General features: G+C 36.0%; 1 protein-coding gene across 6 annotated transcripts in view; it reads right to left on the reverse strand.

Annotated features, from left to right (window-relative positions):
- Positions 1-3,797: 3,797 nt before the first annotated feature.
- Positions 3,798-13,212, reverse strand: part of Pias2 (protein inhibitor of activated STAT, 2) — a 94,917-nt gene continuing 85,502 nt past the window's right edge. For 4 of the 6 annotated variants that reach the window (XM_013510479.1, XM_013510485.1, XM_013510488.1 and 1 more), the window contains one exon: positions 3,798-10,712. In XM_013510479.1, coding sequence (XP_013365933.1) covers positions 10,530-10,712 — 183 coding nt within the window. In that variant the 3' untranslated portion in view covers positions 3,798-10,529. The remainder of the gene's footprint in view (positions 10,713-13,212) is intronic. The other 2 variants (XM_013510483.1, XM_013510482.1) reach the window with 2 other exon arrangements.

A 13,212-nucleotide genomic window follows, 5' to 3' on the forward strand; every position in this document is an offset into this window, starting at 1 on the left:
ATTTTGACTGTATTACAGGGGGTATACAACTTTGCAATAGTTTATTCTAGGAGCAACTAGGTGGCTTTTTTGTTACTAGTACAATTAGAATTTTCTGGATTACAAATTTTCCCAGTATACTTTCTACTTGTTTATTTCAACACCTATGCACTCTCATGTTAAAATCTTTGCCATAACTGAAGCATTTAATCAATTTTCATGTAGTGAAAAAGTGGACAATATGCTCAGTAGATGGGTGAGAGAGAGGATAGAGAAGACATAAGAGAGAGAAGAGAGCAACAGAAACATACCATTTAAGACAGAATCAAAAAGGCCCGGTGTGGTGGTGCACTGTAATCCTAGCACTCATGAGGCTGAGGAAGGAGGATTGTGGCAAGTTAAGAGGCCAGCCTAGAATACAAAGTGAGTTCAAAGCCAGCCTGAAATGCATAGCAAAATCGTGTCTCTAAAAGACCAGAAGACAAAGACAAAAACAACAACGAAGAAGACAAAGAAGAAAAGAATTTTTTAAATGCTCGAAATAGGAAAACATCATTATAGAAGTGAACAATGCCATTAATAGGTTTATCAAGACTAGACACAACTGAGTGAAGAACCCATGGCCTTGAAAAAAATCAGTAAAAACTATCAAACCTATGCATAAGCCAAAATATTTTCTTTAAAAAAAAAAAACTGAAATGTGAAGAGAGGTAAAGAAAAACAAAATCTAAGAACAACGTGTTATATATAAGTAACAGAAAAGCTACAGAGAGAAGAAAAAAAGGTGTAATATATACACATAATGGAAAAACAAGTAGAAAAACCTAAAGAAATATTTGAAACAATGACAGAATTTTTCAGAACTAATGACAAATACCAAACCATAGATACAAGATGCTCTGAGAATAGCAAGCAAGATAAATAACAAAACCAAAACCAAACCCTCAAAAACTGCATTTAGGCATATTATATTCAAACTGCAGAAAATCAAAGAGAAAAATCCTAACAGAATTCAGAAGAACAAAATACTTTAGTACATGTGTAGAAGCAAAGGTAAGAATTACATTGTACTTCACAAACCATGCAAGAAATAACACATGAAATATTTAAACATTATACCAGGAGTCTTAGCACAGTAAGACATTAAAAAGTATACAGATGGAAAGAGAGAAAAATCTTTGCTTGCAAATAACATCACCAGCTACAAAGAAAATGCCCAAGAATGAACAAAAACCCTCCTGGAACTGGTAAGTGATTACAGCAAAGTTGCAGGATACAAGAGAAACCCAAGTTCATTGCTTTCTTATATTAGCAATGAACAATTAGAATTTTAAGAAAAACACAGTATTACTTGCAATAATAGCAAAAGGAAACATGAAATCCTTAAGTATAATTCTAACAAAGTACGTATAAGGTCTACATGAGAACAATTACAAGATTTCACTGAAAAATAAAAAAGAATTAAATACTATGGAGAGATATTCTTTGTTCACGGATGGAAAGTTAGCATCTTCAAGATGTCAGTTCATGCCAACTTGATCTGTAGAATCAACACAATTCTAATAAAAATTGAAGTTATTTTGCAGATAGCAACAAACTAAGTTTGTATAGAAAGGCAAAGGATGCAGAAGAGCCAACACAGTATTGAAAAAGAATAATGTCCGAGGACTGATTTTACCTATTTGGTCTTGACAGTTGTGTTTGTGAAAGAATAAACAGATCAATGGAACAGAATGGACAGCTCAGAAATAGCCCAACATACATATAATCAACTGATCTTTCAGAGTGCACTGCTGGGACTACAGTGGTTTTTTTTTTCTGGTACCGGGAATCGAACTCAGGATGTTGCGCTTGCCAGACAGATGTTGCGCTTTTGCTGCTGAGCTATACCTCCAGCCCCTAATCAACTGATCTTTGATTCTGGGACAAAGACAATAAAAGAGAAAAGATAGACTTTCCAACAAATGACACTGAACAACTGGACCTTCACATGCAAATCCATCCATCCATCCATATACCCACCTACTCACTCACTCACACATCTTCCACCTTTCACAAAAATTTATTCTAGATGGAACACAGATTAAAATATAAAATACAAAAAGGCAAAAATCAAAATGACCTCTGGTATACTAAATGCTTTTTTTTTTAGAATACCAAAAACACAATCTATAGAAGAGCTGGTATGCCAGATTTCATGAAAATTGAAAACTTCTGCATCATGAGTATAGGCTGGAAAAAAAAATTCTTGCTAAATACATATTTGAGAAATGGCTGCTATGAAAATATACCAGGAACTATTAAAATTAAGTAAGAAAATAACCTGACTTTAAAATGTGCAAAAAGTAGTATACAAATGACCAGGCACATACAAAGATGGCTAGCACCTATTAATCATTAGAGAAATACAAACCAATTATCAGGTAACATTTCCAACCCACTAGGACAGCCATAATAAATGTTGGGGAGGATTGCTTTTTGGGGGGAAAGTAGGGGTACTGAGGATTGAACCCAGGGGCACTCTATCACTGAGTTATATCCCCAATCTTTTCATTTTTTTATTCTGAGACAAGTCTTGCTAAATTGCCTAGGCTGGCCTTGAACTTGTAATGATCCTACCTTAGCCTCCAAAGTAGCTAGAATTAGAAGTGTGTGCTAATGTGCTCAGCTTGTTGAGGATTTGAAGAAACCAGAATCTTGATACAATATTGGTGGTAATTTAAAATGGTGTAGCTACTCTGGCAAAGTCTGGAAGTTCTTCAATATGTTAAGTAAGAGATGCCCTATGACCCAGTAATTCCACTCCTAGGTACATACTAAGAGAAATACAAACATGTATCCACATGTTTGTAACAGGAAAAATGTGGGATACCCCACATTTACTTACTAGTGGACAAATAAACAAAGATGATAAATCCACAGTGTTATTATTCAACCACAAAAAGGAGTAAGAAACTAATACATACTATCACATGGATGCACCTTGAAACCCTGGCCACTGGTGGTGAACCTAGGTCACATGTGCTGCAGTGGGTGTTTGTGTTATCCTTGAAAGCCTAAAAAGTTTTCCATCATGGCCGCAGGCCAAAGGAAATAAAGCTAAACACAAAGAGCCACTTTGTATGATTCAATACACATAAAATGTTCAGAATAAGCACAAAAACAGAGATACAAAGTAGATTAGTAGTTGCTTAATGCCAGGGTGCAGTGAGATGAATGGGGGATAGGGAGTGACTGCTGATAAGAGATGAGGTTTCCTTTTAAGGTTAAGAGATGCTTGCATTTCAAATAGCATGTGGGTATGATTTCCAGGGACACCAGGTTAAGTGACTCTTGTTCTAATTTTAAAGTACTAAGTCCAACAATGATTTGGGTCAGGTTGGTAGCCTCAGGAGACTAAAAATAAAGTACATTTATACCTACACTTATATTTTATAATTAAATGTGGTGTGCCTGGCCCAGATGAGGTGGTGAATACATGAACACTACATACAGAATTTCTGTAGCCTTATACTGTACACAGCATGCTGGGTCTACAAGGTATCACTATATACCCGGGTTCACTGTAAGATCTACTTGTACAGTAGTTATTATCTCCATTGTGCATGGTCCTAAACTGTATCTCATCAACAGCTCTTCTCCAATTAGGCTCTTGCAGTCTAGAAGGCCACTGTGCCAACTTGCTCCCAAATTCCCAACACCAACACCTCTACCACCTACTCTAAACATTACCTCCTGCTTTTCTCTCTTGGTGATCCCTGCTAAGGTTATTAAAATTTCACAATCAGCACAAGTCAAATGAAAATAGTTATCCATCATTTCTTCATTAACAAACATTTATTGAGCACCTACTATGCACCACATACCATGTTAGGCTCCGGAATGCAAGACAGTACTCCTGCTCTCATGGAGCTTACAATCTAATAGACACAAATAACACAGTGAACCAATACATAAAATTGCCACAGGGTGCACTAAGTGCTATATAGCATATAAACAGTGATACGACAGAAGATTGGAAATACCTACTTTGAAAACAGAAAGATCAGTAGCTGGGGGTATGGCTGGCTCAGTGTTAGAGCCTATGGTTGGCATGTATGAGGCCCTGGGTTCTGCAACCAGTACTCAATAAAAAACCACAATGATCAGGAAAGACCTGAAGTGGTTAAAAACTGGGTTTGAGATCTAATTCCCCACTTGCTGTATGACCTTAGGCAACCGTTGGTTCGCTTACCCTCTCAATCTGTTTTTACACTTGCAAAATGGAGATAATCACACCAAACTCTACAGTGAATGTTCATTATTGTTAATAATCAGAAAAAGCTTCTAATGTCTTCTGTTTTATAAGCCCTTCATTATCTTTCTCTCCTTCAGAAGCAGAGATTTTTGACAGAAGCACTCCATCAGGGAATAAGGGCAGCACCTATCACCCCTTGAAAAATATAGACTATAACAGAGCCCACATTACTGAGAGTTGCAGGTAATGGTAGGACCTCAGGTGACAGGCAAATATGCAAAGGCAAAGCAGTGAAGAGTAAAAAGTAAAAGGGTGAGATGTAACCAAGACAGTTTAGGACACAGTGAATGTTACCCATTCTGAGTGACCAGCACATGCACAGCATATAAGTGAATGAAGGTGAAAATGGAAGACAAGGGAGTTGTAGTTCTTAAAAGACTGCAGGAAAACCACAGAAGCTTCCTGATACCTCCCGCTTAAATTCATTTCCCCTAAATGACCAGCCACACTGCCTCTTGTCTCTGTAAATAGCACCACCTTCCTCCAAGTTACAACAGGACAGAAAGATAACAGCCCCCGAATGAGGGATGGACACAGCCCTTACTCCTACCTGTGTTTAAGTCACTGAATTTGTCTTTTTGCAACAGGGTCTCCCTATGTTGCCCAGGATGGCCTCAAACTCATGGCAATTCTACTGCATCAGTCTTCAATTATCTTTTGAAAGGGCTCTGGCATCCACTTTTCCTAATAATTACTATGGCTATAATCTGAAACTCATTCTCTTAATTTTGTCTCAATTTTCATACTAGTCTCCCAAATATCATAGCTGGTTCATATCACTTCAATTTTAGTCAGAAGGCTTTTGAGATAGTCTGTCAGACTCCCAAGCCCATTAAGTCATTCACTGTGATGTTGGGAAATTTATCACAATTTTCCTTCATTTGTAAAGTGGAGATGCTACTTTCCTTTGAAAGGCTGTTGGAAGGAATGAAACATCCTCATAAAGTTCTTAGCAGAATGCCTGTTCCTTAAGTATTCCTGATCTTTAATAAATGCATTATAAGCTCTTTGAAGCCTGAGACTACACCTTTTGTAATTACTTTAACCTACATACTTACAAATACTCAGTTCATGAACACTTGTGTTTGCAAACAATTTGGAAACAAAAGTGTTTAGCAATATTTTCCATTTGCAAGCTCCACATCAAACACAACCACAGCCACCCTCCTCACACAAACAAGAATGCAGCCATCTACCCCAAATTCAAAAGACAAATTAAGTTTGTAAACTGAGATACCACTGTACACTACACATTTGTTGAACAGTCTAACAACCCCCAAAGAAAGAGGAATTTTCTATTTTACAACACGCTTTACTTAAAGAGTTACACTTCAAGAACACTGAATAAATTAAGTTTTAAAAGCTATTCAGAAACAAGCAGCAGTATGGGAAGTAATAAATGTAGTATGCCAGTAAAAAAAAAAAAAACGCTACTCCTGAAACATCTGAACATAGAAATATGCTTTCTTTCCCCATGGTGTCCTTAGAACACTAAGAGTTTAGAACTGATTGGCAACATAAGATAATTCAAAGTGAAACAGGCAGAGATGGATCCTGTTTGTATTTTAGCCTTATCACTTTTCCAGTTTGGGATGGACTATCTTTGCCTCAGCAGATCCTACTGGCTTTAGAGAGCTCAGAAAGGCCAAAATGGAGCCTACAAGAGGAAAATGAGAGCTGGCTACTGAGGGCTGGCCCTAGGCACAAATGGTTAAAAAGACTAAAAATCAAAATTCCCACAATGTAATCTGAGGAGTATTTACTTCACAGTGCAAGTAAAATCAGTTGCTATCCATATGTACATACTTCTGGAACATGTCAGTAAATGCAGTCAACCCTCCAAAGCCAAGGGTTCTACATCTGTAGAGCTGACCAACTGCAGACTGAAAATATTTGGAAAAAACTGCATGTGTATTGAGCATGTAGACTTTTTCTTCTTCTCACTATTCCTTAAACAATATAGTATAACAACTATTTACAAACATTTAACTTTATTAAGTATTATAAATAATCTAGAAATTATTTAAAGTATATGGGTGGATTGTGTAGGCTATTCGCAAATATTCCCACTATAAGAGACTTCAGCATCTGTGGATTCTGATATTTGAGAAGCCAGTTCCAGAACCTATCCCCTACAGGTAATGAGGGAACTAGTACTTAAATCTCAGAAAGCCTAGGAAGTTATCTGCTAATTATCTCCTTAGCCCAATTGACCAGTATCATAAGGCTAATGGATCTTATTGTTGTTGCCTACATACAGATAAATGTTACGTGTTCTAGAAAAATACACCTAGACAGCCCTCTCATACCATTTGGTGGGGAATAAATGACCATAACTACTTAGAAAATTGAGTCATGAACTACAAAAGTGTTCCTACCCTTGACGCAGAAATCGTATCTCTTGGAATTCAGCCTAAGGAAAATAATTTATTATACAGTCTTTGTAACATTGTGAGGTTAAATCTAAAACATCCAATGAGAAAGATATGAATCATGGCACATCCATACAGTGGAATATTATGTAATTAGTAGTGGCTGACACAGCTGTTAACTGCATGGAACAATGCCTGCAGACTGAGGGGAAAACCAAGGTACAAATTATACTGAGAATGAATAAATCTGTAAAAAAAATATGCACAAGTAGCAGAGAGCCTGGCAAGAAATATGCAAAAATATCAAATGAGGCTCTTTTTAGCTGGTGATAAAAATTCTCTATACTTTTCTGTACTGTCTAAAATTTCCACAATAAGCATGTCTTACTGACATGAACAGAAAAAACAAAATCATATTCAGTCAGGCAAGCACTGAAGAGTGGGGCAAATACTTTTACACAGCTTTGTTTTTGTAGTATGTTTCTAACCAAAAAATAAGACAGGGATACAAACCACTAGCTTATATAGTAGGGCCAGACTCTTAAATAATGGAGAAATTCTTAAATTCTTTTCCACAAATTTCACCAGTGCATGTAGCACTGTAGCAGAAAAGGTGCCGTGTTCCGTTGATCCATCAATCATCCATTAAAATGATGATGTCAAGCTTCCACAACACATACACCAGTGCCACTAAATCCAACATCAAACTCACGCTTAAGCAGGGTATTCAGTCAGGAAATAATTTCTTATGACATTACATAGAAATCGGGAAAAAGCTGCAGGAAAGAATTTTTTTTCCTTAACCAATTGATGACTAAGGAGAAAGGCCTAACAACTAAATGAATGCTTTGTAAAAACTAACAATGCAACTAACTGGTAGAAGATAAAGACATGTGGGTTACTAAACTAAGTGTCCAGGACTGGCCTGAGGGCATATAAAAATCAAAATAATTTATTTCACACCACTTCACCTACAATTCAACATATGAGCTTTCTTTGAATTCGTTAAGACTACCATAAGGGAAACTTGCTTCACGTCAAGAGTTATGGATCAACTAAATTACACTTTGGTTCTATCCTTTATCTACACTTGGTATTTTTATCCTACCTTCCTCGGAATACATCATCAAATAAATGCCACATAACCCATATTCACCTCAACTGTTTTATTGACCTTTAAAATTATCCCAGGACACATGTCAAGTACTTAAAATTTCTCAGCAGAAATGAGAATTAAATCATAAAGTTGCTCACTTATGGGTCAAAAGGCTAGTGAGTATAAGCAGGCCTTAGAAGTAAAGGTATATTCACCACCAACTACACTGTCAGGAGTTACCAAAGAAAAGCCCTTCACAGTTCTACATAAATGAAGATTAAAAATATAGGTAATCTAAGTGTCTATAAAAGTAACAACTGGTTTCTTGCTAATTGACATCTAAGTAACAGCTAAGATAACCCCCTTAGTCTATTGTACTTGGGTAAGGAGAAATCTAGACTAGCAAAACATAGGGCTAAAGAGTTAGAATCTTTGTACAAACAATTATAGCAACCATATTAAACAAAGGTACTGGCTTAAAAACCATAATGCTCACTCAGTGCCAAGACATGAAGAAAAAGTACTCATCTTCAAAGACAGCTACACAAGTTAAGCCCCAATTTTAAGATTAAAAACTTAAAAGTTTAAGAGTTAGTTGCCTGAGATAAAATAAACATTTACATGTAACTTAAGTGTACAGCACCAAAAATGAACACTAACACTATTCATATAAAATAATGACAAGGTATCACAACTACGAAAGCAGTTATCAGTTATAAGAAATAAGTGAATAATTTCAATTCATCTTCTCATTTTCTTTATAAAATGTTAAAGTGGGGGAGGCTTTGATAATCTAAAGTGTAACCAAGTAAGAAATATGCTTTATTTCTTATTAACAAATTATACCACACAATTAAAGTTACTTTTTCTGATACGGAGTTAACATACTACATTCATACTTAAGAGCACATTTCTTTCTAGTAGAAAAGAATTTTATCTCTGGATAAAACCTGGACTCAAACCTAGTGGCTAAGAAGTTAAAACTGCTGACACTGGTTCAACCTCTGCTAGAAGAGTTGAGATTGCTTTTGTGTTTCTACACCTTTAATAGGTGGCTCTCCTTAAGGGGTACTATAGTAAATATGGGGATGATGGAGCCAAAGGAATGTGGAAAACTACACATTGAAAGAGCATAAACAGAGTGCACAAAGGCCATGAAACTTGAGGAGGTACAAAAAAACAAGCAAAGACAAGAAGTCAGCTCCCCGAAGTTACACCTACTTTGAAGTAATGTGTCCCTGGTTAAAACTGGAAGTGTGGAGTCCTCTTGTTGGCAGGTCAGCTAGAGAAATCAGTTAGATTAGCCATGAAAAGAATGACTGTTTTAAAGTGGATACAGCTAAAGAAGAGAAAGCTAAACATCAGCAAAGTACTAAATCCTTCAGAACTCAAAATTTCCTTTAGGAAGCCAAATGAAGCAAACTACAAAACCTGGATGAAAATGTCTCCCTACAAGTAAAACTCAGTTTTCTGAGCAATTTACAATTAAACACACCAGGAGTGGTTTTCAAATTACAGCTGGCAGAGCCACCAGAATGGAGTGTTGCAGCACAGGGTAGAGAGAGACATGAAGTGGGTGGACTCCATGTCCCTTCCCAACTCTTCCTCACTTCAATCATTTCTCATTTTGTGATTTCAGACCTTTTAATTTTTTTTTCTTCAATCAAGATTTCCTTTTTAAAAAGGTAGAAGAAATCTGATGCTGTTGCCCATGTCTTTTCCTTAAATTTGAAAATCAGTGCTAAGGCAGAAAAAACACTGATGAGCAACATGAGATCTAAAATACAATTTCTGTCAGTGCCACTAAAATGTGTAAAGTTTCAACGAAGATGTGTATACTATCCTATAAGCTCTCAGAAGTAAATTTTCTTATTACCATATCCGTAAATCTGTTCTGCTGCTGCCTTCAAACTATGTTCCGGACATCATGAAAAAAAAATCTAACAAACTTTCCAACTGCACCTTACCTCAAAGGCTGGAAACAATTTCTTTCCTAAGAAGGCAGCCTCAAATGTATAGAAAACTCTAGAATGAGAATGTACAGTTAACAAAAAATAACATTATGTCAGGGCAGGATATGCATAGTGTTCTTAAACATCATCACTAATAAAGAGCAGCCAAAGGTCAGAACTTTACTCTGCATTCATTAGCAAACAGTGTCAAAGTATAAATGACAACCGGGGGAAAATACACAACACAGAGGTCATTTTTCTTTGATGGAATCATGAAGAAAAGTGGAACTGTAGTTCCATTGCAGTGGAACCCAACCTCTGGCCAGTGACTGAGACCTCATTACCTCAATAAAATAGCATAAATCTCTGTGGAACGGCTTCATTTAGCAAACATGACTTCTTTCCATATATTTTTTTTCTTCCACATTGAGTTAAACAGAAGTTGCTATCATTCTAGAATCAGTGATTACATTTTTTAATTAGAAAAGTTTAAATATTTACATGATTTTTATTGCTGTTTGTAACAAAAATTTTAAAATAATTTGTAGAATCCATCCAGTAACATACGAAATTGAAATCCACTGCTCAAGACACTGTTTATGGCAGAATATATCTGATGCTTAGCACATGGCATGTATAAGAGTCCTTGCCTGTCATTAAGTTCTTGCTGCTGTCATCTACGTTCATCTCTCAGAAAGCGAAAGAATCCATCTGATGTTTCAATAAATATCAAATTGCCAAAAAAAAAAAAAAAAAAAATTAGCTTCCATGGACCAGAGATCCAAGAAAAAGCAGTTTTGATGAATGATTCCCAGAATCAAGTGCGTCCTTCTTTAGTCCAATGAGATGATGTCGGGAATGCTACTTCCACTGCTGGTTATGACCCCTGTCTCACTCCTGCTTCTGGATGAACTAACATGAGTACTGCTTTCATGGGGGCTGGTGGTGGTGACAGACGTACTGCTTGCTGTTAAGGGTGAGGTGAGACTATCCAAAAACATAGGAGGACAGTACTGCTTGAAACAAACAATGATGCCGATGAGGAAGAGGCTACATTGGTTTTAAACAGAGACTAGAAATTGTTAGATATGCACAAATGATAGCTACATATTTAAATCCTCCTGAGACTTAAAAATATCCAAAAACTTCTCATCTTTGGATGGAAGATGACATGAATTTAGCTATTTTACATTCTCTAGAGAACATAGCACATTTTGTACTCTCTCAAAACTGGTGAATGTTTGTTGAGTATACCAGAGGTAAAAGTAATAATGTCAACAATAACTGAAGAAATTTAATATAAAATATGGGCCCCACAATCATGTCTCATACTTACTCTCAAAAATAATTTGCTTCGTGTTTAGACAGAGTTTAAACTATGAAAGTACAGGAAGTACTCATTTTTCATGGTATTATACAAAAATGCTATTTCAAAATTCAACAACTCCCCAAAATTTAGTATCAAATAGACCCTTTATAAATAATAAGAATGACCAGCTGATGGCATTGCACTCTTTTGTACATATATACATAACAATACTTGAAGAGATCCAATCTTCCTTGTTATGCTTGATATCCCTCTCTAAGTGCTATTACCATATTAGTTGTTGATTTCCATACAAATACAAACTTGAGTATAATGTCCTAATAATGACCAAGAGTGGAGAGAATAGCTAAACACATTTTACATATACCAAAGAATATTTTATGTGAGAAACAATGACCAGCAAAAATAAATGATGTCTAGTAATACACTGTATGAAATTTTGTTTGTCCTGAGACTGTATGAAAGATCAGTAAATATATGATTAGCTATTATGCATTTATATATCATTCTGCTTATTCTCAGAAAGAATACCTTATGAATAAATATCTTATGAAAAGTAATTTAAAATTGAAGTTGTTTAGACAACAAAATTTTCAAGGCCCATAAATAAAACAGGAGCAACAGCCCCAGATTTAAGCTGCCAATAAGAGGAAGAGCACCAACTAAAATTCAGGCTGCCTTTCAAAGGAGTTAAATTAAATGTTTTGGTGGTTAACTCTTGATTTCATCAATAAAATGAATGACACATGCAAAGAGACTTAAGGGAGAATAAGAGGTCAGAAGGTTAGTTCTTAAAGAGCGTCTAAGAAGCTTTAACATGTTCGTGACAGTCATGCATCTCAAGGTGGCGGGAACATGTTAAAGATATTTAAATGATATGAAAAATTGTTGTCCAAAATCAAATCAATTTCTAACTTCTCTAGCAAACCAACTGTACTAGAACTGAGGGAAAATTGGGGGAATGGCCAGAAATTTACATATTTTATTCCTGCTACCTTCAGGCTGTTTTTAATTGCCTCATAGTAAAAAAAGGTAAATAACCCTCTTCATTTATAAAGTAAGGTATATAAGCACAGTCTTGCTATCAATAGACTCTGTATCTTGAATTCTACTCATGTTGCAGCCATTTTACTTTCAACCCTGTGTATATAGCTACACAAGGATAACAGAAAATAAGCAGCAATACAGGAGTAGGAAAACCTAAAGATCCTTTGGTAAAAGAAGGTACAATTTCATCCTCCTACTGACTTATCAAATAAATCAGTCCCCAGATATGGTGGCACATGCCTGTAATCCCAGCTACGCTGGAGGCTGAGGCAGAAGGATAGTGAAAGTGTGGCCCACCTGGGCAACTTAGTGAGACTTGTCTCAAAAAATATTTAAAAAGGGCTGGGCATGCAGTTCAGTATTAAGAGGCCCTGGTTAACTCCCTAGTATGGCCAAAATAAAAAGAAAAAAACAAAAGAAAATCACTTTGCCACTAAGCATGCCAAATAGAAATACAAAATAAAACCCTTAGATTCCAAGATTTTTTAAAATGGCTGTTCACATAAAACTGTTAATCTTTTAAGTCTAAGAATCCACTTCCTAGGAAAGTAGATACCTTCATTTTACAATCTACCAACACAAGGTCAACTCACGATGACAAGAAATTCCTCAGTCTGTTTATTATCTTAGGCCCAAATTTCCCATGCTATTTGTATGCTCAGATAGAATACTGCAACAGGAGGCCCATACTATACTTGCAGTTAGCTGATTCTGAGCAGCCCTTGGAAGCAGTAGTTCATACTCTTCCTCTATCTATCCTTCCCTACGTGTCACAACGGCTCTCAAAGTTTCTTTTGCTGTTTGAACTGTCCTGCCTCTGCTCTAAGCCTAGTCAATGGAATCCTTGCTTGCTACACAGTTTTGAAGTTGAATTTTGACACCCTCAATGTCTGAATCTGACTATTCTTTAAAAAAAAGGAGAAATGAGCTATTAAGTCAAATCTGTTTAATGAGCTTAGGCTGATGGTGTTTCTATGTATCAAATATGTTTTTATGCATACAAAAAAATTTTAACCTCCAAGCACCAAGCATGGCTTCTACACATTCTAATTATTCAGGAGCTTGTAAGAAAGAGCAACTGATAGTTGAATACAATATAATTAAAATTTTAGGTATTAAAGGAAAAACTAAGTTAAAAAACA

Source organism: Chinchilla lanigera, unplaced genomic scaffold (genome assembly GCF_000276665.1).
Source record: "Chinchilla lanigera isolate Chin_1 unplaced genomic scaffold, ChiLan1.0 scaffold00001, whole genome shotgun sequence".
Lineage (NCBI taxonomy): Eukaryota > Metazoa > Chordata > Mammalia > Rodentia > Chinchillidae > Chinchilla > Chinchilla lanigera.